This window comes from Rhinolophus sinicus, chromosome 4 (genome assembly GCF_057876585.1).
Source record: "Rhinolophus sinicus isolate RSI-liver-muscle chromosome 4, RSI-T2T, whole genome shotgun sequence".
NCBI lineage: Eukaryota > Metazoa > Chordata > Mammalia > Chiroptera > Rhinolophidae > Rhinolophus > Rhinolophus sinicus.
This window is the reverse complement of record NC_142504.1, coordinates 18,694,461-18,718,634: the sequence shown is the minus strand read 5'-3', so window position 1 is coordinate 18,718,634 and position 24,174 is coordinate 18,694,461. Positions and strand designations below refer to the sequence as shown.

General features: G+C 36.3%; 1 protein-coding gene across 4 annotated transcripts in view; it reads left to right on the top strand.

The window, feature by feature from the left end:
* Window positions 1-24,174, top strand: part of SP4 (Sp4 transcription factor) — a 69,585-nt gene that overhangs the window by 23,608 nt on the left and 21,803 nt on the right. For 2 of the 4 annotated variants that reach the window (XM_019727489.3, XM_074340832.2), the window contains exon 4: window positions 17,959-18,187. The exons of the other annotated variants lie outside the window; for them this stretch is intronic. In XM_019727489.3, the coding sequence (XP_019583048.1) occupies window positions 17,959-18,187 (229 nt within the window). The remainder of the gene's footprint in view (window positions 1-17,958; window positions 18,188-24,174) is intronic. 4 annotated transcript variants of the gene reach the window in all.

Genomic DNA, 24,174 nt, shown 5'->3' with positions numbered 1-24,174 from the left:
CTCTACCCTTGTAGCACTGAATGCCGGTTCTGTATTTCCAGGGCTGGACAGATCAATTGTAATAGTCTGTGCAATTGACGCGATCATTCTAATGTTTTGGGCATCCTCATATTCACCTACAGGAGCTACTGGCTTGTCGTGATAACAGGTTTCATTAAAATAAAAACCATTGTAGGGAACAAAAAAGAATTAAACCACAAACCTTATGTTTTACCTATTTATTTCAAGGATTGCTTATTGGGGTGAACTGCTACCTGTAAAACAAAAATCCTAAGAGTCATTTGATGATTATTGTTAGATTTTGCTATTTTTAGATGGTTGTTAGTACACTAATGCCTGATTCTGTGATTGCCTTTCCCCATATTCTCTGTTCTCATGTTAGATTGCTTTTTTCCCCTATTATTTCCTGTTTTACCCATTTAGTTAGCATCACTGGATGCCGATTTTCTCTTTTTTCTTATTACTTGCAACCTCTCAACTACTTATCTGTTTTTTTATGTGTGTGATTATTCCTTAAGTTCCTAGTAAGTGTAGGAACAAAGCTAATTTCCTAGAATATAAAGATGATATAAGACATATCCAGCCCTTGCCTTTCTCTAAAAGCTTCTGTCTTAGTTGAAGAAGCAGAATATTCGTTAAAATTAAGGACAGTACACAGAAATAATAGTACAATGGCATTAACCAAAAGTAGAGGAATGGTAAAAGGTAATTATATTGAAATTAAGAGCAGGAAAATGTCACTGAGATCCAGGGCAGAAATTAAAGACTTCGTGAAGCCTAAGAGGCTTGAAGGAAAGGAAAGCCAAAAGCAAAAACATAAATAAAGAAGGAAGGCATTATAGGCTGAAGAAGTAACAGGTGCAAAACAGAGGACGCTGGAATATGCTTTGCATACTTAAAGATTGGTAGACCATTTAAGTTAGTGGAGACTTTGAGGGACATGGTAGAAGATGAAGTTGGCAAGATTGGTAGGAGTCTGGTTATAGAATGACAATGTCAGATCAAGGACAGGTGACAAGTCATTGAAGGAGTGTGTGAATGTATTTTTGGCGGGTTAGGGGAGGGGAAGTTTTATTTATAACGTGCTGTTTTAGTTTTATTATCTAGCAGACATAGGAGAAACAGGAAGGCCAATTGTGGGACAATAGAGTTAGTTCACATATCACTAATGAGAAATATAAACTTGGGTATAAAGTGTGTGATTCAAGAGACTTTAAGAAAATAATTGACAGGATTTGATGCATGGATATAGAGAGGAAAAATAACTTAAGCATAATTCTTAAGAGTTTGAGCCTAGGTGACCATGAGAATGATTGTACCATTAACATAAATGACATTGAGAAAAAGAAGGCGATGAATATGAATTTGATATTTGTTAAATTTGAGTTAATTGTCAAACATTCCGTTGGAGGTGTCCAGTTTGCACTTGGAGATTGGATCTGAGAAGAGGGATCAGAGTTAACATTCTAGATGTGGAAGTCTTCTACATAGAGATAGATGGTGTTGACATTACGGCAGTTTGAAATAGATGAGGATGATGGTTTTTTATTTGAAGTGCAGAAGGATGAGAACTAGCCTTAGGGTTACACTCAATCTTTTGGGGACAAAAGGATAAAGTTGAGTCAAAAAAAGTGAGAGCAGTTAGAGAGAGGAAAAGAAAATGGTGGTATGTCCACAGCTAAGAGCAATCTCAGAGTGTTGAATGTTGGAAAAGAGACTTGGAGAATGAATGTTGAGAAAAGTCCACTAGATTTTGTGTTTGAATCATTTGATACGACCTGAGAACTATGCTATTCAGTATGAAGGCCAACAGCCACATGTGACTAGTTAAGGTAAAATTAATTAGAATCAAAACTTTATTTCCTCAGTTGCGGTAACCACACTTCAATAACTAATTAGCCACATGTGGTTAGAGGCTTCCATATCAGATAGGGCTGATACACTATATTTTTATTATTGCAGAAAGTTCTATAGGACAATATTTCTTTATAAAGCTTAGGGAATGCTATAGTTAGACTGAAAGCATTGAAATGGATGAGTGAGTGGTGAAAATATTGACCTAGCAAGTGTAGGATACACTTTGGAAAAGTTTGATGAAAACAGGAAGAGGACAGTATCATGGGGGCTGATAAAGGCTTTTCAAGACAGTGATTATGTTCATTCACTTACTAAATATCTATTGGGGCCTATTTTTTGCCAAGTACTGTGCTAGGTACGTCCACCGGGATGCTAAAGAAGGCATTAAAGAGTACGTAAGTATGTAATTGGAGCAGGGGTGCTGGGCTTAGAAATCAAGTTAGTTATGATACAATGTGATAATGCTTTAAGTAGAAGGACCTGTCTTCTGTGGGAACACAGACGTGTATGGTATAATCAGAGGAGGGAATTTGTGAGGACGGTTTCCTTGAGGAGGTGATACAGAATAGCTCAGGTAGGATGACTAGAAATTAGCCAGGTTGGCAGAGAAAAGGATCTTCCGGGCAAAAGGTCAGAGGCACCCATAATAGTATGACGTGATCGGGGACCTACAGGTAGTTTCGTGTTCAGACCAAGAGTTCATGTGCTGTGGTCATGATGGCAAGGGGACAGGTCATGGAGATTTTTCCCTTGCCATAAGAAGGAATTTAAACGGTATCGTGAAAGCTGTGGGGAACCTGTAGGGACCTCAAGAAGTGGACTGACGCGGTCACATTTACATTTTAGATGCACAGTGTGCAAACAGAGGAGAGGAGGCTAATCGAGTTCCAAGGAGATTGGTTCAGTAGGAACGCAGAGGTCGTAGAGAGGGAAGTGTGGAGAGAGAGTGGAGACTAAGGGGAAAATTGAACGTGTTTTCTGAAGCAGTAGTAGATTAAATCAAATTGTTTTCTAAGGAGAATTACCAGCAGATATGGCAGAAGTTCAAAAGATGCAAGGGATTAGCAAAGGTGCCAAAGGAAGCCGGAGGAGGGTTCCTGGATTTAGTGTATGTCCAGTCACATGACCAGAGAACTAGGTGAGGATGAAGAAGCATCGGGAGGAAGAATGGCAGAAGGTTAAATGACAGGTCAGAGAAGAGGCAGTGGCCAGCTTGACTTGGAGGTGGAGCAGTTCTAATTGGGGAGAGTTTGAGCTGGGATTCTGCTGTTCAAAGTGTCTTGAGTGTAGGACTGATTTTTTATTTCCAAACCTGCTTCCCCTCCTGGGTTCCTTTGTCTCAGTCAGAGGGCTCATCCTCCTGCTTGTGACCCACACCCAAATTCTATTCTTATAGTCTGATTTGATATTTATAACAGTGATTTTAACTAAAGTTTGTAGTTTTATGCCTAAATCTTGAAATTAGATCTTGATTCAAGTCTTGGTTTTGCCACTTAAATCTTGATCAAGTGTTTCTCTGGGTATGAATGTCCTCATTTGTACAATCTCAATAATCATGTTACTTTAGTGGGATAATACATGTAAAGTGCTTTGCTCAGTGCTTAGAACACAGGAAAGTTTTCACTGAGTGCTGGCGGCTACTTACTATTATTATAAATATTACTCTTATATCCAGTTTTTCCTTTCTCTTGTCAGTATTCTTTTTCAGGGCCTCATCATCTAGAAGGTAAAATTACTTCTTCCCTGGCTTCTCTGCCCTGTGCTTTTCTGTCACATGCCTGACATTCCAGAGTTTTCCTAAAACCCAGATTTGATTATGCATTCCTTTTCGCTTCCTCAAAACTTCCATAGATTTCCAGTTGCAGACCTTTCAAGTTGTTAAAAACTTTAATACATTTATTTCATTTTCAAGAAGTGAGAAAGCCTAACGTAGGATAAAGTTTGTGACAGAGACCACATTAGTTGAGGACTACCTGGGTGACTCCGTTTACCTCCAAAGAACTAGAATAAGCTTTAAATCTTCGGAAACCGTATATTAAAATTCCACATAGATGTAGTCAGGTTTTCCCTTGATATTTTCCACCACCATCTTAAATGAGTATAGTTCATTAAAGAATGAATGGTATGTAGGAAATGAATTTAGTTTTTTTGGTTTTTTTGGTGTGTGATTCTGTTTAAAGGAAATATTCAGATTCTTCTGGGTGCCATCGTTTGCCTACTGGGAAGGGTTTCTACAACATAAACTTTTCCCTATATGGACAAAGAGTTGAGAAGAGTTGACCGTTAATCTGGATAAAGGCCAGAATAAATAGCAATAACTAGAAGTCAGAGAAGTCAGAGAGAAGTGGATGTCTTTGTTTTGACTGAGCTTTTCTTTCCAGCTCCTGCCTTACTTGTCTGTATATTCCTAACCCATGGAGGGCACTCAGTAAATGCTTATATCGTAAATTGAACTGAATACATGACTGGAGCTGCTTTATACAAGTTGGATTATTTGTGTGTCTAGATTATGAGGAGGAAAAATATATACACATTGAGTCCTTTTATTTGTGTGCCAGTTGTTAACTTGTAACCTTGAGAATTGCCTAATACTATGCTATAGCCCAGTACTTTTGGAGGAAAATGTGAACTTTTATTACAAACTAACATCAGATATTTTCATCATAAAAAAGTCAGGAACAATACTGGTGCAAGTAAAGTGTAAGAAAATAAACAAGATTTTCTGTGGAACATGGACTCTAAAAAATGACTGGGACACACTTAAATACTTAAACTTATTTTAGAGGCAATGTCATATTTTTTAAACAGGCATTTGTAGAGGTCTGTTAACTTCCCGGTGACACCAGGCTATCACCGATCGCTGAGGCATTATTTGGGAGTCTCTGCCACTGCTTTCGCAGTCTTATATCGGCACATTCAATTGTTATGATTCAATGTATATTTTATATGTTTTTGCATAACTTGCAAGCTATTTGCTTATATAAGCTCTAAAAGTTGTTAACATGCTTTTAAATTAAATTGTTTATTGCATGGTTAAGTGTGTGTGTGTATAATTGTTTGAAGTTAATATGGTTAGGTAGTTCTCCTATTTTAGAGTAGGGCTTCCCTGGAGTGTTCTTTGATAGGGTCAGAATAGACCTGTGATTTAGTTCTTAGCTTTGCAATTTTAGGAACTGGTTTTCATGTTCAAATTCTAGACAAATTGCTGTGTAAATTTAGGATTTACAAGAGGCTTATTTATAAACTAGAATAGTGGTTTTTGTTTTGTTTCTTTTGTCTTTTATTTTTAATATAAACTAAGAGATAAATCTTTCCAGTTACTGGAATGCTCTTAATCTTCTATTTCTTGTGTCAAGGTACTTGAGAAACCAAATAATAATCAAATTAATTGGTGAACATGGAATCAGCATCAGGAAGGAGATTGCCTTTCCGAATAATAACCTATCTCAGCAGGTTACGTGTGAGACAGGTAAAAGGGCCTCATGTGGTGCCTGATGGTGGTCATTATGATTTTCCTCGGGATTGAAGCTGTGTCCACTACTGTAGAGTTTATCTCTCTAAACTGGAATATTGTTGCTTTCTAATTAGTGTCTTTTTGAAAATATGATAGTTCTAGATAAATGGTGATAAATTCTTACCATTTACTTTTTTCCATACTCTATGCTGAACATTAAATGTCATTGGGTTTCCTCGCGAAGAGCATCTTAAAATTAAACTTTAGTTACAATAATACGGAAAATTATTTGTGCAATGACTTTTAATCTATAATATTTAATATTCCTTTTTGTCAGGAACAGTTTTTACATGCTGATGTTTATTAGCAGTGTCTTCAAATCTTGGTGTGACACTTGGGAAGTTTATAATCCTAGTGACGACTGTAGTACTGTTTTATAAAGCATTATAGACAGATAGATAGACAGACAGACAGACAGAGACAGACAGATTAGATAAAGATAGATAGATAGATTAGATAGATAGATAGAGCGATAGATCCGTCTCCAAGTCAAATTATAACCATCAAACCATATCAGTGAAGTGGGTTTTGAACAATCTTGGCATTGAGTGAAGTGGTGCTGAGCACATAGGGAGTACTCAGGAAATGTTTGTTGAATGAATAAATCTCAATTGTACACTAGATTTTCATCCAGACATCTAAGACTTACAGAAATCAGAATGTTCTTAAGTATTGTACTTAATAAATTACTCAATTTCTTATGTGTTTTCTTATGTATGTATCCTATTCTAGACATAGTGTGCTAAGTGTATTATCTCAGTTAATTCCCACCACTCCTGGGTCCTCAAAGGAAGAAACTGCAGAGAGAATTAGAACTTAGATCTGCCAAAGCTCTGCTTACTCTGTAGGCTCTGCTTACTCTGTAGTCTCCGCTGAACTGTTTGTTGTGCCTACTCAGTAACTCGGCATTGGTTTACAAATTAACATGACCCAGGGGATGTAAACAGTCCTGGACGTCATTGGCTAATACAGTTCACCTTCATTTAAGAAGTGCAGAGAGCACTCAGTTATTTCTTAATATTCTCAGTTTATAGTTCATGTGTAGAAAAACACATAGCTCTTGAATAAGGTAAAGAAGTACTTTGTAATTAATAAGTATGATTTCCAAACTCGGAATATTACTTTTTATTACCACTATACTGTGGAATCTATGCAATCATATATCTGTCAAAGCTGTCAAAGCCTATTCCTAAATTTATATCACTCTCTGTAAAATTGTTATTTCATAGTCATATAGTTTCTTGTTTTTTTAATGGAGACTCATGTAGTTTATAGTTTATATAGATTATCATTCATACAAGTGTACTACATTTTAATTTTTCATATATTTGATTTTAGTTACAATTGTTTATAAAGATATGAATAAATGAGAGCCAGGATCAGTAGTTATTTGGAAGCTCCATTTAAGAAGCATTTCTTCACTTAAGCGCCCTTGACATTTTAGTCCAGGTAATTCTTTGTTTTGGAGGCCTGTCTGGTGCATGGTAAGACGTTTAGCAGCATCCCTGGCTCTCCCGACTGAGGCCCAGTGTTAGTTCCCCAAGTTTTGACAACCAGAATTATCTCTGGCATTTCCATATGTCCCCTAGAAGACAAAATTACCTCCATTGAGAACCACTAGTTGAGATTTAGAATCAACAAAAGTAGAATTTTTTTTCTAATCTTTTTTTTTAAACAGTTTTCTTGAGGTATGATTCAGGTACCATACAATACAGCCATTTAAAATTTACACTCAATGGCTTTTAGTATATTCACAGAGTTGTACAACCATCACCATGGTCTAATTTTAGGACAGTTTCATCATCTCACAAAGAAACTGCAGACGCATTAACCATCTCTTCCCATTTTTCCTCCCAGTACCCCCCAGCCGTAGGCATACCTGGTTATCTTTTTACGTTTAGGAATAGACAGCCTCATTGTTTTAAGTCAGATTATAAAGCCAACCAAATTCTACTTCAGACTGTATTTATTGAAATTTATTTTCAGTGAAGAGACATATTTGCTTTCCTGTATATATCTTCAGAGGCCCTTAGACATCTGTTCAGGCAGACTCCCCAAGTTTATTCTGTAGAGGAAATAAACCTAAATAGGCTGAGTTAACAATCATTTTGCGATTGTTCAGAATGATAAGCAGTCCTAGCCCTCCATGGCATGTTTTATATTACAGAAATCAACAGTTTTTGTTTTTTTTCTGATCAATGCTATGAGATAACCTTATTTCCTAGGCTATGTGCAAAAAACACATGTACCTAAAGTACTATTTTACTGCTACTTTACTATTATTAAATAGGTCATTTTCAGTGAATGGTAGTTGGGTTAATTTTTTACAGATAGATAGTTGGTTTTGATTCATTTTTTAAATCTGTGGGTCTATTTTACATACACAATAATGTTACCTACTATTCAGTGTAAGGAAAATCTTGCAAATCATTTTTTTCCATAAGAAGAAATGAGCAGTTGGATTATATTTTTCTTATCTATAAAATGGGAATACTAGCTGTCCTACTTACCTCAAAGTGTTGGTGTGATGTGCTAAAAGAGTCAAGTCAGAGACAGTTGAAGGAAATGGACAATAAGGCTTTACCTTCATCTTTTATTATTATTTCTACTTTACCACCTGTGTTCCTATTGTGTTTAAATGTTATTAAGGTATCAGAATTTTTAAAAATGTCATTTATAGCTGACTTAACGGGTTGACCAAGCCATATTTCCTTTGGTTTAAATGTATATGGTTAAAATTTATATACCACGTAAAATATTTTCAACAAATGAGGCAAAGGTTTCTTAATAAATGGAGTATTCAAAAGAAAAGACCTGAGCCTTCGTAGATAAATGGCAAAGGACATGAAATGAACACATGATTCAGAAAGAGTATTCAAATGGCCAACAAATATTTGAAAAAATGTCCAACTCCATTAGGCATAAATAAATGCAGATAAAAGCAATAATAAAATGCCATATTGGTCTATTAATTAGGAACATCTTTTCCTTTTACAATTAATCTCTAGGTATGCTAGTAATATATGGAAACATTTTTCTTGTTAAAAAAAAGTGCAGCCAGTTTACGTAAGTCTAAAGCTTCTGCTGACTACACTCCAATCTCAGACACCTTTTTAGAAGCATTCTTAATCAGTTTGTTATATATCCTTTCAGACTTTTTCCCATTTATTTATTACATGTGAATGTCATTGTAGGAAATACATAATATGTGTAATGGTATATATCACAGTGTAAACATCAGTGACTTTGTTTCATTCAACCATATGTTTTAGAGGTCTATCTTAGGTTAGTACATAAAGATTTCTGTCATTCTTTTTAACTACTATAGAACGTTCCTATTGTGTAACTCGTGCACTGTTATTCGACTGTTCCCCAATTCACATTACTTAGGTTGTTTCTGATTTTTTACTGTTGAACACTACTGCAGTGCATCCATCCTTTGGTGGTCTATGGAAAAGAAAAATTAAGCAGAGTGTACGGGGAATGAGACTCCTGGGGGCAAGAGGCTGTATTTAAAACAAAATAGGGCAGTCAGGATTAGCAGGGCACAGTGAGAAGATAATATTAGACCAAAGACTTGAAGGAAGAAAGTCGACCATGCACATGCTCCGGGAAAGGTCATGGCTAGGCAGAGATACAGAGGTCAGAGTGCAAACGCCTCCTAAATTGGGACCAGGCCTGGTGTCTTCAAGGAATAGTACAGAGGCCAGTGTGGTTGAAGTTGAGAGTGAGCTGGGGGATGAGATTGGAGAAGTGAGGGGTGGCCAGTTTATATGGGGCATTGTGGATGAGAATAAGGCCTTTGGCTTTCACTCTGAATGAAATGGGACCCCTTGGTACGATTTTAAGCAGAAAAATGACATGATCTGATTTACGTTTTAGAATGATTCTTCTGGGAACTGTGTTAAGAATGAACTTAAAAAGGAGGGCAGTGGTGGCAGGGAGACCTGTTAGGCAGTAATCAAGTAAGAGGAAATGGTGGCTTGGACTAAGGGGTGAGCAGTGGAGCTGGTGGAGAAATGCATCCTGGATCTGCTTTGAAGGAGCCGGTAGCAAGGTGGGTAATAGAGTATGAGAGAAAGACAGGAATCAAGAATAAGGGTTACTCCGAAGATTTTTTTTTAAGGAGGTCACAGCTCACGGTGGCCCATGTGGCAATCGAACCGGCAACCGTGGTGTTCTCAGCACCACACTCTAACCAACTGAGCTACCCTCGAAGATTTTGATCTAAGCAGTTGATAGGTGGAGTTGTATACTTGTCTTAAGAAATTTTAAATTCTGATAATGGTCAAATTTATCAGTATTTTGTCTTTTGTTTTGGGGTCTTGTTTAAAAGATCCTGTGTTTATTCTGTATTTTCTTCTAATATTTTTTTGTTGTTTTTGTGTTACGAGTTTTATTTTTACATTTAGGTTTTGTTGCTGTTGTTTAAGTACAAGCCTATTTGCAGTTTACTTTTGTGACTGGCGTGAGATTATCTTAATTTCTTTGCCCCACCCTCACCCCTGTGCACACCCAGATAGCCAATCATCCCAAGGCAATACACTTGTTTCCTTCTTTTCCTTCTGATTTCAAGGGTGTCATTTTTATCATACACTAAATTTTCATGCATACATGCGTCTACTTTACACCCTGTATTCAGTTCTGTTACCCTACTTTTAAGCCATTACCACATTGTTTTAATTCCTATGGCTTTTAACATATCTTTATTGTACTATTCTACTTTTTCAAAATTGTCTTGGCCGATCTTGCACATGTTGAATCAGCTAGTAGAGTTCTGTGGAAAATGTATTAATTTCTAATTTCATTCACTTTATATAGATTAATTTTAGAAAAATTAACACATTTATAAGGATTCTTCTCAAATAAGAATATGTATTTCTCTCTATTCGGGTCTTCTGTCCTTTATTAAATCTTCTTCCTCAACATTTCTAATTAGATTGATCCTTGGGTATTTGTGGTTACTGTTTCTGTTGTACATGGAATATCTTTTCTTTGACTTTGTGAATTTGTTGGTATAGAAGGAAACTTGTTTTTTTAGTTGCTCTTGTATTTGGTCATCTTGCTGAAATGTCTTATTTACTCTAAAAACTTTCTGATTTTCTGAAGTTTTTTTCCTTACATAGATCTATTCTTTATCTTATTTCATTGGCTTATACCTTCAGGATATATAGAATATTAGAAGTGAGAGTAGAATCACTTCCATTAAAAATCACAGTGAAATACCAATTTTTTTGTCTACTAATTTTTTAAAAATCTTACTGAATTTCTTTGTACACATACATTTAGTAGAAATACAAATTAATGCAGCTCTCTCTCTCTCCACACACACACACACACACATATATTTATCTACTATAATTTTGTAATCTGTATGTAAAGTCTTATCAGTGTTTCATATTCTTTGACCTAGTAATCTCACTTCTAGGACTCTTCTTTGCAAGTAATAAGGAAAAATGTTTTTGTTCAAGTTGCTCATTATTTATAGCTTTTATGTTACCAGTAATGAGTGTTTCAAAATAAACTAATACTAGGGTAATTTTTATAAATTATGGTATAGCATATGATGGAATATTGTGCAACCATTATATTATCTTAAAAGAATTTATAGTAACTTGGAAGTATTTAGTAAATAAATACAGAGCAGACATAGAATTGTTTATGTAGTAGAATTGCGTCATTATCAAAATGCATGGAACAAGATTAGGAGCAAATATACCAAAATGATAATAATAGTGATAATCTATGGATAATTTTATTTGCCCCTTCATACTTTTCTATGGTGATCATACATTGTTAACATTAGAAGGAAAAAAGTGTGTGTGTGTGTGTGTGTGTGTGTGAGATAATAAGCTGTATTTACCTTCTTCAAAATAAGTGGAAATGGAGAAATCTTATCCCATTCCCTTATTAAGTGGCAAGTTTAGTTGTACTTTTTAAAAAGTATACTTTATAATACTATTCAAAACAGTTATTGTTGAATGTGGGTAACACATGTTATAGGATAAATCTGATACCTGACAGAACAGAAACAGTAGTTTCAGTGGCAGGTTGTGATTTATACTCTAGAACATACTCCTAAGTGATCTGAATTCCAGATCAGTGAAGCAGAGCAGAATTGTGATTGTGGGAAGTGTCCATGTCTTACTGTCTTGCCACCTATGTAGCATGTCTTTTGCAGGCTGGGAATCATCTAGTAGTCCTGTGATCTATTGCTGACCTACTTTTGTAAGTAATCTTCTGTGTTTATGTGCATTTTAGATTACCATTCACTTTATTTAAGAAACATTCATTGAATACTTCCAGTGTGCTAGGAACTTTGATAGCCAAAGGACACAAAAAACACACAGAGGTCCTCTGTCCTGAGCAGCTTTTGTTAGAAATAATTTGATTAATACTGTGATAGAATGATATGGTATCTGATTAGAGAAACCAAGAATACTCAAATTCTAATTCATCCAATCCCTGAGGTCTCGTAGTTAAGTGTACTGAAATTCAAGTCAAGAATTGGCTTAGGGGTCCTCTTCCTCAAAAATCCAGAGAACTAGGTTAGTCTGTATGGAAAATACTATCTTCCTTTAGTCAAATCTGCTTTCTCTTCTTCCTCTTAGCTTAAATACAGTTCTCAGATCTTACTACTGTATTGGGCAAAGGACCACTACAGCTGGTGCTAAAGGAAAATATGCAAGAAACAGAATTTCTCCTGAATACCCCTTCTAGTGTTGCTGAGTATCTAGCAATCTAATATGCCACCTACTAACCAACTGCCCCCAATTACCCTTGGCCCAGTTTCTGTATTTGAAAAAGGGAGACAGAACAAAACAAAGAAATAAGAAAGATGGCTTGGTCTCTGTAAGCAGCCTTGGAGTGTTTTTTAACTCTGGCAGCATGGAAGGAAGAGGTTACATTACCAAGAAATTTTGAGTTATTTATAAAATTATGTTATAAAACAGTTTCAGTGGTAAGAGAGAGGTTAGAGAGTATAGTTTTAGAAGAGCATTAATAAATAACGGTTTTCTTCCAGACATTTCAATACTGAAGGTGTTCTATGACTATAAAAACACTGTTTCTATAATGACTAATCTTTCCCATTATGACCAGCACTATCATTGGCATAGCTTCTTATATATTTTTAACATCTTTAACATCTTTATCATCAATTTTTACTTGAAAAATTGAACACAAAGTCATTCCAACAAGCCAGCTGCTTCTTCAATGTAACAGCTTTTCCCTGTGCTTATTTTTTATTTCAGTCCTAATTTTCCTGATTGAATTATAACTAGTAGTGATCTCAGTAATGTGCATTTCATTGTCTAGTTAATAAGTTACGCTATATCCAATTCATTCTGTAAAAACTGTCACACTTTAGGAGAAATTCCTATACTCATAATTTTAGCTCAACACTGAGACAGCATCCGCTACCACAGGGGCCCAATCATTTGTTCATCAGTCTTAACATACCCAGGCAGGATACTTTTAGGGATGGAAAACAAAGGGAGATGTACTTAGTTCCTCAAAGACAACAATATGCCATCTAATTGGAAAGACAAGCAGGCATTTGTAGTGTGAATTCACCATATAGTTTGTCCATTGAGATGATAAGATTATGCAGAGGATATTGGAAACTAGGAAAGAGATATCTGAGATAGATTTAGAAAGGCATTTATCAGGAAAACTTCCCACAGGGAATGACACGTGCACCAATTTCTTTAAGATGAGTTGGCTTTTGTCAGATCAAGAGAGAGGGAGCTTTGGAATGGGAGAATGGGTTAGATTCCAGCTACAGTATTCAGAGGCCCAGAAACAATCAGGCATGGAACATTAAAGGAAATACATGAGGAGCTCATGTTGACAGTGGGAATGAAGGCGGAGTGGCAAGAGATGAAGTTATGAAAGTAAGCAAGAGGTAGATTATGAAGCGCTTTGCATACTGTGCTAAGAAATGTTGACATTGCGAATGCATCGAGGGCCCATTGATTTTTGGGGGGCACTGGATTTGTACGTGCAGTGTGGGGATTGGAAAGGGCAGAGCTGGTGTAATGGTGGTAAGGACCTGTCCTAACGCACACAGGCAACAGGGATGGAGAACATGCACACATCTGAGAGGTTCTGAAGAGCTAGACTCAATAAGGACTACTGATCAGCATGAGTAATACATGTAGTGGGAAGAGGAGCCTTTGAAGTCATCTAGAACTGGGTTCAAGTTCCAGCTGTCACTTAGCTATTCTGTGACCTTACGTGTTTGTGAACCTCAGCGTTCTCAACTTAAAATTGGGACAGCAATACTCAACGCAGAGGGACGTGAGGAGTTAATAAAGTAATATACGTGAGGCACCCAGTAAAGTATAAAATGATAGCTATTGTTATTGTTGTGGTGGTGGATGAAAGAGATGGAGGGGATTCAAGAACGACTTCCATTTGGGCAGTGACAAAGAGCTAGTGTAGGAAAATGGGATGACCTGTCTGATTTCTAGACGGATTGCCTTTGAGAAATCTGGGTGGAGATGTTTCCTGGCAGATGACATTAAGAGTTTGACACTCGTGAGAGGTATTTGAGCAGAAGGTAGATTTGGGAGACGACAGCTTTACTACTATATACATATAGTAGTAAAGGTTATGAAAGTGGATGAGATAACCCAAGGAGAGAGTTAGAATAAGAGAAGTCAGAACCTTGAAGAGTAGCCCAGGAAAGACGCTGATGTGGGTGTGGTCAGAGTAGTAGGAGGAACACCAGGGGGAGTAGTATCAGAAACGCAAGGAAGGGGACCCTGCAGGAAGAAAGTGAGATGAGCAGCTGCAGTTGCTCCAGAGAGGTGAAATAAGGTCAAAGGGAAGACCATCTTTGAGTTTCCTAGCAAAGGAATTGTTAGTGCTGTCATGATTTTAGCAGAGTGATGGGTTGGACTCCTAATTTCAGAAGTTTGAGGAGAAAGTGGGAAATGAGGAGTAAAGGCAACCAGTGTAGTTAAATCTTTGAAGAATGTGACGGTAGGTTTAGATTTCAATGCTGATAAAAGGAGCTCACCGGAAAAGCGCGTTAGCTCAGTCAGTTTTCAAGGACAGCGCGGTCAGTGGAGCAACTATCCTGTAGTGCTGCTCGCTGAGAAAAGGCACATTGGACCCAGCCATTAGGAGAAAGTCTGTGAGCCAGGAGCCAAGTCCTGGTGCTGGAGTCCTTAGAATACCAGACTTTGATCAACAGGGGACAATGGAAAGTTAGTGAGCATGGAAGTGAAGTAATCAGAACAGCATTTTAAAAAATTTTCTGGCAGCAGTTTGAAGGGTGAGCTAGGTGGCATGGGCCCTCATTTAGGCCGGTAAAGGCCCAAAGTAACAAGGACCGACGTGGACCAGGGTGATTGTCCTGACAACAGAAAGATGAGATGGATGCAAGAGCTGTTATGCTCTTCTGTACCTTTTAACTTGGCTGTCACATGGATATAATTAGTAAAGGACAAGTAGCCTAAAAGTTGACTTTTTAGGGTTTTGAGTGTGGGTAATAAGGAGAGTAGTAATAGCATTTACCAAAACAGGAACATTAATAGAAGCAAGATTTGAAGGTGCATTCATTTTTAAATTTTATTAAACTTATTAAGTGGCTACTGTATGTTGGGCACTGTTCCACATATTGGAGATACAGCAGTGAACAACCACAGGCAATGTCCCTGTTCTCAGGATACTCAACATTCAGAAGAGAGGAAAAGACAGAAAACAATAATAAAAGGATAATTTAAAGAAAAGAAGGCATAACTTGGCGATGCTATAGAAATGGATTAAAGGGAATCATTTTAGATGATGTGGTCAGGAATGACATTTCTAAAGAGGAGAGATTTGAACTGAGAGCAGAATATTACTAAGGAGTCAGCTTTGTGAGTATCTGGGTGCAAAGGCATCCCCACCCAGCCTGGAGAGTGTGTGCAAAGGCCCAAAGAAGGAAATGAGCTTGATTTATTTGAGGGCCAGAATAAAAGCCCAGTGTATCAGGAGCATAGTGAGCAAGGGGGAGAGGCTCACACTACATGATGAGGTCTGAGAGGCTGGTAGAGTTCAACTTGAACAGGGCCTTGGTAAGGAGGGTGGTGGCTTGTACTTGACTGGTAACCGTGGAAATGAGAGAAAAGGAGTATTGAGGTGTGTTGAACCTGAACTGTCTGGGACATCTAGGTAAAGAAGTCAAGAGAGTTGTCAGGCTTAAATATATACATTCAAATATCATTTGCTGAATATCATTCATTGCAGTGTTTAGGCATTGAACAGATAAATGCTCACAGTATGGAGGCCTGAGGAAATGGCCAAGGGATCCGAGGCGAATGATCAGCTAGGGATCCCTAGCAGTTTTTTGACATGAAGGCTATCGTAAATATCATTGCATCCTGAAAGGAATGGCCAGCTGTTGTATGAAGTAGCTGGAAGAATTATAGCCAGAAATAACTCGTGACGTCAGGGGATATAAAGAATACTTGCTAACTTAAATTTCCTGCTTCTCCATAGGGACCGTGCTATAAAGACTTTAAAAAACAAGACCGTGTATAGTGCTGGTTCAGAAAGAACTTCTGTTTCTAGCAGTGCATGTTTTTGTGGTAAACTGAGTATGTGTATCACTGTGCTTCCAGATATACAAGTAGTTTGAATAGTTTGCTTAGCCAAGGTCATCCTTAAGGCATCTGGGTTTACTGGATGTGTAAAAAAAAATTCCTATGTGCTCAAACAATGCAATGAGGCATTATACTTTACATTTATGTATCACTTTACAACTTACAAAGTCTTTACCCACTAAGACATCAACTTGATGTTTATAACTTTTATTTTACTTAAGTGTGTTTTTCCAGGACCCATCAGCTCCAAGTCAAGTAGTTGTTTCAATCTAGTTGTGGAGGGTGCAGCTCACAGTGGCCCATGTGGGGATCGAACCGGCAACCTTGTTAAGAGCACCGCGCTCTTAACCAACTGAGCCATCTGGCTGCCCCCAGAAATCAACTTGATCTTTATAAACAACTCTTTTTTCACTTTTTTAAAAAATAGTTTCAGGTGTACAAAACAATATAGTGATCGGGGGAATCACTCCATAAGCAACTTTTTAAGGTAGATAAGAGACAGGAATTTGAGGGAGGTCAGCAGCATTATTAGAAATAAGGAAACGGGATTTCTAAGTACACGGTTACCGAAGGGGACATGAATTCACAACTTAGGACTTACCTTGCCTTGCTTTACCCACCGCACCTTGTTAATTCAAAGATCAACCAAAATTTAAACTTCAGTAGAAGAACTAAAATCTGTATCCTTACTAAAGCAGTGACACAGTATCTATTTTTCATTGGTATTAGAGTTATCGGTGCTACCAAAGGTTTGAGTGCTGTGAATACACAGAGGGTGAGGTTGACTTTGGTTGGCAGAGGCCGAGGTTTAATTTTATTTAGAAAATATGTGTTATTTTCTCACTTGCTAATTTTTATTGTTTCTTCTTGGTTGTTACACGTTTAAGGTACTACATATGCAGCCCCTTTTTGATACGCAGTACTCACATGTTTATTTCTGTTACCATATTTTATTCTTGTATTGCCACCCAACTCGGTGGAATTAGTAGTAGTAATAGCTAACATATAGTGAACAGTTCTGTGCCAGGCACTGTGATAAGGGGTTTGTAAAATTTAACTTATTTAATCTATATCAACTCTCTGAGGTGGGAGCATTCCTTCATAAAGAGCTATTTTCTTTTCTGTCCATTCACATGCTTAACATCCCCACGCCTGAAAAGCAGAGGTGTTAAAAGAAAGGGTAATTAATTATAAGGCATAGTCGTGTGCTTCAGGATCCATCTAAGTCATGGAAACAGCTATTATGTATTAGTTATCACATTTTCCCCTAAGAAGAAGCCAGGTTGGTATATGTGCTAACCTGAGAGGTGAAGTCTAAGCTTTATAACAGGAGTGACCAAAGTATAATGTCCTGAATGTGTTTTATGAAGATAGTAACCATACGTGATAATCATGGGTGATTTTGCATTTTAAAAAAACTTACTTAACTCAATGTGTATAAGAAAAAAGACTCATCAGTAAAGAGATGTTTGCTTAAATTTGAAGTATTTTAAGAAGGAGAAATGTTCGTAAAACCTAATCCTTTTAGTGACTTTTCATTCATTTTCTTGGAGTGACTGAGATACGCCACTTACTGTGGAAACGGTAATAATAATGCTATGTATTTGTATAGCATCTTTCATCTGAGGATCTCAAAGTGCTTTTCAAATAATGTCTCATGAATCCTCACAGCACTTCGGGGAGGTAGGTAGGTGGCAAGTATTATTATCTTCATTTTACGATGGAGAAGTTAAGCCACAAGAGGGTTAAATGTTTATGTATGTGGTCCCACCAACCAGAAGAGAGGCAGCCTGAGCTACTCAAGTAAGACTATTATGTTTTAGGAGGATTGACAGAGTATAAAATCATTAATCCCTTTGCTTTTGTACTTTACATAGATTTTATATCAGAACAAATACAGTAGCTTTAAAATGTCCACATGGAATTTTTTTCTTTAATCTTTTCTTGAGGAATAGAAACCATTATAATATTCTTTTCCCCCTCCATTTTTAGGTCAGCAGCAAGGACAAGATGGAGTAAAAGTCCAACAAGCTACGATAGCTCCTGTAACTGTAGCAGTGGGAGGCATTGCTAATGCAACGATAGGTGCTGTTAGTCCTGACCAACTCACACAAGTGCATTTGCAGCAAGGCCAGCAAGCTTCTGATCAAGAGGTACAGCCTGGCAAGAGGCTTCGGAGAGTGGCCTGTTCCTGTCCTAATTGTAGGGAAGGAGAAGGAAGGTAAATGCTGTCACCAACTTTGTCTCTCTCGAGGGCATAAAATAGTTACGACCACGCCATTGGCTGGGTACTTTGATCATTAGAACATCACTAGCTTTGTAGTCCAGAAGTTGAGATATAATATTGTTATGAATCAGATTAAATTGAGCTATTCTCGGAAGGGGATTTCAGTGGTCCTCTACCTTGTACCTTGTGCTTTTTTTAATGGTTTACTTTTTTCATTTATCATGTAAACTTTAAACTTTATTGTCATAAAACTCGTTTAAAGTATACATTTCACTCGTTTAAAGTATACATTTCAGTTTTTCATATATTCAGAGTTGTGCATCCATCATCACAATTCATTTTAACACATTTTTGTCACCCCCCCAAAGGAAACTGTATTCTTTAGCCACCACCTACCCCATTTCCCAGCCCTCCCAGCTCTAGGCAACCGCTAAATTATTTCTGTCTCTATAGATTTACCTATTCTGAACATTCATATAAATGGAGTCATATAGTAATATGACTGGTTTCATTCACTTAGCATAATGTTTTCAAGGTTTATCCATATTATAGCATGTATTAGCATTCTTCTACTTTTCATGTCATATCTAAGAATCCATTGCCAAATCTGAGGTCACAAAGATTCCTAATTTTCTTGGGAGAGTTTTATAGCATTTGCTCTTACCTTTAGGTCTTTTATCAGTTTGGGGTTAAATTATTTATATGGTGTGAGGTAAGTTTTTATCCAACGCCATTTGTTGAGAAGACTGTCCTTTCCCCATGTATTGAATGGTCATGGCATCCTTGTTAAAAATCAGTTGACCATAGACACATAGGTTTGTTTCTGGACTCTCAATTCTATTCCATTGATTTATATATCTAGCTATGCCAGTACCGCTTGGTCTTAATTACTTTGGCTTTGTAATAACTTTTGAAATTGAGAAGTATGAGTCCTCCAACTTTGTTATTCTTTTTCAGTATTGTTTTGCCTCTACAGGGACATTTGCAATATGTGAATTTTTAGAATCAACTTGTCAGTTTCTACAAAGAAGCAGATGGGATTCTGATGGGGTGGCATTGAATCTTTAGATCAGTTTAAGAATATTGCCAACTTAACAGTATTGAGTCTTCTGTATATGTGGTATGTGTTTTTCTGTTTATTTAGATCTTCTCTAATTTCTTTCAACACTGTTTTGTAGTGTTCAGAGTATAAGGTTTACGCTTTTTCGTTAAATTTATTCCTGAATATTTTTTCTTTGAGCTGTTGAAAATGGAACTGTTTTCTTGATTGTTCATTGCAAATGTATAAAAATACAATTAATTTTTGTATATTGATCTTGTATCCTGAAATCTTGCTGAACTCTTTCATTAGTCCTAATAGTTTTTCAGTAGATTCCTTAGGGTTTTTAATATGTAAGACCATGTCATCTGCAAATAGAGACAATTTTATTTTGTCCTTTCCATTCTCGATGACTTTGATTTCTTTTTCTCACTTAATTGTTCTATCCAGAACCTACAGTACATGTTGAATGAAAGTGGTGAAAGTGGACATCACTTTTTTGTTCCTAATCTTAGGGGAGAAGCATCTAGTCTTTTACCATTATGTATGATATTAGCTCTGGGTTTTTCATATATGCCCTTAATTGAGTTACGGAAGCACCCTCTGTTCCTACTGTGTTGAATATTTTTATCTTGAAAGGGTGTTGGATTGTGTCCAAGCTTTTCTGCATCTGTTGAGATGGTCATGTTTTTGTTTAATTCTGTCAATATGTATATTATATTAATTGATTGTTGGTGTTAAAGGACTTTTACATTCATGGGGTTAAATCCGGCTTGGTCACGGTTTATATTTTATATGTTGCTGGATTTGGTTTGCTAGTATTTTGGTGAGGATTTCTGCATCTGTGTTCATGAAAGATATTGGTCTGTAGTTGTTTGTTAAGGGTAATAGTGGCCTCATATAATTAGTTGGGAAGTGTTCCCTCCAGTTTTATTTTTTAAAAGAATTCACTAGTGAAGCTGTCTGGCTTTTCTCATGTTATTGTTGTGTGTTTTTTTTGGTCAATAGTTTTATTTACTTGCAGCAAGTAAAGGAGATGGGATTCACATCCAAAGCTCTGTCTCCCAGAAGGGAGGTTTAGCCATTGCTTATATACACTATTTGATTGGTTAATTAACATTGATTTCTTTTTTGCAGCTGGCTACGCTTACCTGGTTGAATTCCTGTCAAGTTTATCTTGTTTACAGCTACAACTGCAAAATACTGTGCTATAATTTTAAAAAAGATTTTTATTAAAATATAGCTAACATACAATATTATATTAGTTTCAAGTGTACACCATAGTTATTCAACCTTTATATACCTGAAGAAGTGATGATCACCATGATAGGTCCAGCAACCGTCTGACGATGTACAACGCTATCACAATAGTATTGACTACTGATTTTGCTGTGTATAATGCGCACCCACGTTTTTGGCCCAAACTTGCAAAAAAAATAAAATCTTTCATTTTAATTTTTCAATTCAAATTTTTGTTTGTTTACATTTCAGGTGCTTGTTTTTTGTGTTGTTACTTTCTATTGTAAAGGAATTTTAGCATTTATTTTTTAACATATTATGGTACAAGAAATTTTATATAATAAATAATTACAAAACACAAGAACAGATACAAGGTACAAGAAATTTTATGTACCGGTAATATATTTGCGATACTTATGCATCATTGAAGGCTAAGAACTCTTTCTCATTGCAAGTTCATAAGTTCAACAAAACTGATGATTGTATTCCAGGGTACTATTTTGCATACGGATATTGTTATTGGTTTGTAGAGTTACACTTTTAACTCATAAGCATAAATAAAAGAATTAAAAACATTTATATAGATACGGAATTAGTACTACCCATGTATAATGCGCATCCTTATTATTCCCTCACAAATTTGGTCAAAAAAGTACCCAAACGTTATACATGACAAAATACGGTATATTCCCTATGCTGTACATTACATCCCCATGACTTATTTGTTTTATACCTGGAAATTTAAATCCCTTATTCCCCTTCACCTTCCTCCCCCTCTTTTAAATTTTTCAATTCAGTTGATGTTTAGTTTATTTTATATTAGTTTCAGAAGTACAGCATAGTGGTTAGACATTTATATAATTGATGAAGTGATCCCTCTGACTAGTACCCACCTAGTCAACATAGTCAAATATGTTATGTTGGCACCAAACATAGTCATCACCACATTATTGATTATATTCCCTATGCCTTACTTTACATCCCATGAATATTTCATAACTACCAATTTGTACTTTTTAATCCCTTCACCTTTTTCACCCCACCACCCAACTCCACTCCCATCTGGCAACCATCAGCTTGTTCCCTGCATCTGTTTCTGTTGTTCATGTATTAAAATGTTCTTGCGATTCTATATATAAGTCAGATCATACGGTATTTATCTTTGACTTATTTCACTTTGCCTAACACCTTCCAGGTCCATCCATGTTGTCTCAGATGGTAAGATTTCATTTTTATGGTCATGGGTAGTTTTTTGGCACTGACTGATTTAGTCTCTTATTACGGGTTTTTTTATTATTATTTGTTCTTGAGTCAGTTTTGGTACTTTGTGTCTTTCTAGGAAATTGTCCATCATATCTAAATTTTTTAAGTGATTGGCATAGAATTGTTTTTGTTCTATGAAAATATCATTGAAAGTAAAGTACCGGTACTGAATGTCCAACTATTATTGTTGAATTGTCTATTTCTCCGTTCATTTCTGTTAGTTTTTACTTCGTCTTTTTTGGTGCTGTCTTGTTACTCTTGTGTATGTGCATGTATATTTATAATTGTTATGTCTTACTGATGGATTGACCCATTTATTCTTATCAAAGCTCCCTCTTTATGTCTAGTAACATCTTTTGTTTTGTCTGATGTTAGTGTAGCCACTCCAGCATTCTTGTGGTAGTTGTTCACATGATAACCTTTTTCTGCAGTTTTTGTTTCAATCTCTTTGTATCTTTGAATGTAAAGTGTGTTACTTGTAGACAGCATACAGTTTGATCTTGTTTTTTTAAAAAATCCAATCTGAGAAAATCTGCCTTTAGATTGGATTGTATAATCCATTCACATTTGATGTTACTGATGTAGTTGAATTTAAGTCCACCATTTTACTTGTTTTCCATGTCATTTCTTTTTTTTATTCCTCTATTCCTCCTTCACTTTCTTCTGCAGTGTGTGAATATAATATAGCTAGCATTTTAATTTGTAATTTAGCATTCTAATTTAATTAATGACTTTTTCACTATTATTTTATTTCCTTAGTGGTTGCTCTAGGCGTTACAGTGTACATCTTAATAGATAATCAGTGTAAGATTTATAGTAATTTAATTCCAGTGAGTTATAGAAAGGTTACCCTTATATAGGTCTATTCATTTACGTTTTTTTTGTGGTATTGTTATGCATCAATAAGGATTACAAACCCAACAATGCATTGTTATAATTATTACTTTATATAATTTTACATCTTTTTAAACAAGTGGAGAGAAGGCAAGCAAGTATATATAGCTTTTCCTATGTTATCGTATCACTACTAGTTCTCTTTATTTGTTCTTGTGAATTGTTCCCATCGAGTCATTTCCTTAGCCCAATACAGCTTTGCTCCTATCCACCTCTTTTGTGCTATTATTGGCAAAGATATTACATATATTGCATTTCTATAATGTTATAGGCTTAACAATACATTTTATACATATTGTTTTATAAAATTGCTTTTTAAATCAGCTAAGAGAATAAATATGCAGTTATATTGTTCTTTATACTTACATAATTACCATTGGTGGTGCTCTTTTGTTTCTTTGTTTGCATTTGAATTACTTTTTGGGTTCATTTGCTTTCAACCTGAAGAACTTCCTTCAGTAGTATTTCTTTCAAAGCAGGTCGGCTAGCAACAAATTCTGTCAGTTTTCATTTATCTGGGAATATCTTTATTTTGCTGGATATAAGATTCTTGTTTGAAGTTTTTTGGTTTGAGTATTTTGAATGTTTTCCCACTGTTTTCTAAACTCCATTGTTTCTGCTTAGAAGTCGGTTTTAAATCCTGGTAGGTTTCCCTTGTAAGTAAGAAGACATTTTTCTCTTGCTGCTTTCAGGATTTTGTCCTTTTATTTATGTTTCAAGAGTTTTAATATGAAGTGTCTATTTGTGAATCTTTGCATTTATCCTACTTGGAGTTGCTTGAGCTTCCTGCATGTGCAGAATAATGTTCTTCAACATGTTTTCAGCCTTTATTTTTTTGAATATTTTTTTCTGCTCTCAATCTCCTTTCCTCTCTTCTCTCTCCTCTCCTCCCCTTCTCTCCTTTCGCCCTGCCCTCCCCTACCATTTCTGTGACACAATTCATTTTTCTTTGTTCTTTCTCTTGTCTGTTTTTGGATTGCATAATCTCTGTTGATCTATATTCAACCGCTGTATTTCTTTTTTCTTTTTTTTTTTAATTGGGGAATGTGGGGAACAGAGTGTTTCTCCAGGGCGTATCAGCTCCAGGTCATTGTCCTTCAATCTAGTTGTGGAGGGCGCAGCTCAGCTCCAAGTCCAGTCGTTGTTTTCAATCTTTAGTTGCAGGGGGCGCAGCCCACCATCCCATGTGGGAATTGAACCGGCAATCCTGTTCAGAGCTCTCGCTCTAACCAACTGAGCCATCCTGCCGCCCCTGCTCTATTTCTTCCTTCTCTTGAATACCTCTACCGAATTTTTCGTTTCAGTTGTACTTTTCATCTCTAGAGTTTCCACTTGGTTCTTTTTAAAACCATTTCTAACTATTGATATTCTTTATTTGATATGACATGGTCATTATACCTTGCTTTGCTTCTTTAATCATGGTGTCCTTTAGTTCTTTGAACATATTAATAATGGTGTCGTGCGGGGTAGCCTGCGGGGTCTCTGGTCCCGCTCCCCACATAAGAACACAGGATATGGTGAGGCCAAAAAGGAACACCCACGGAGC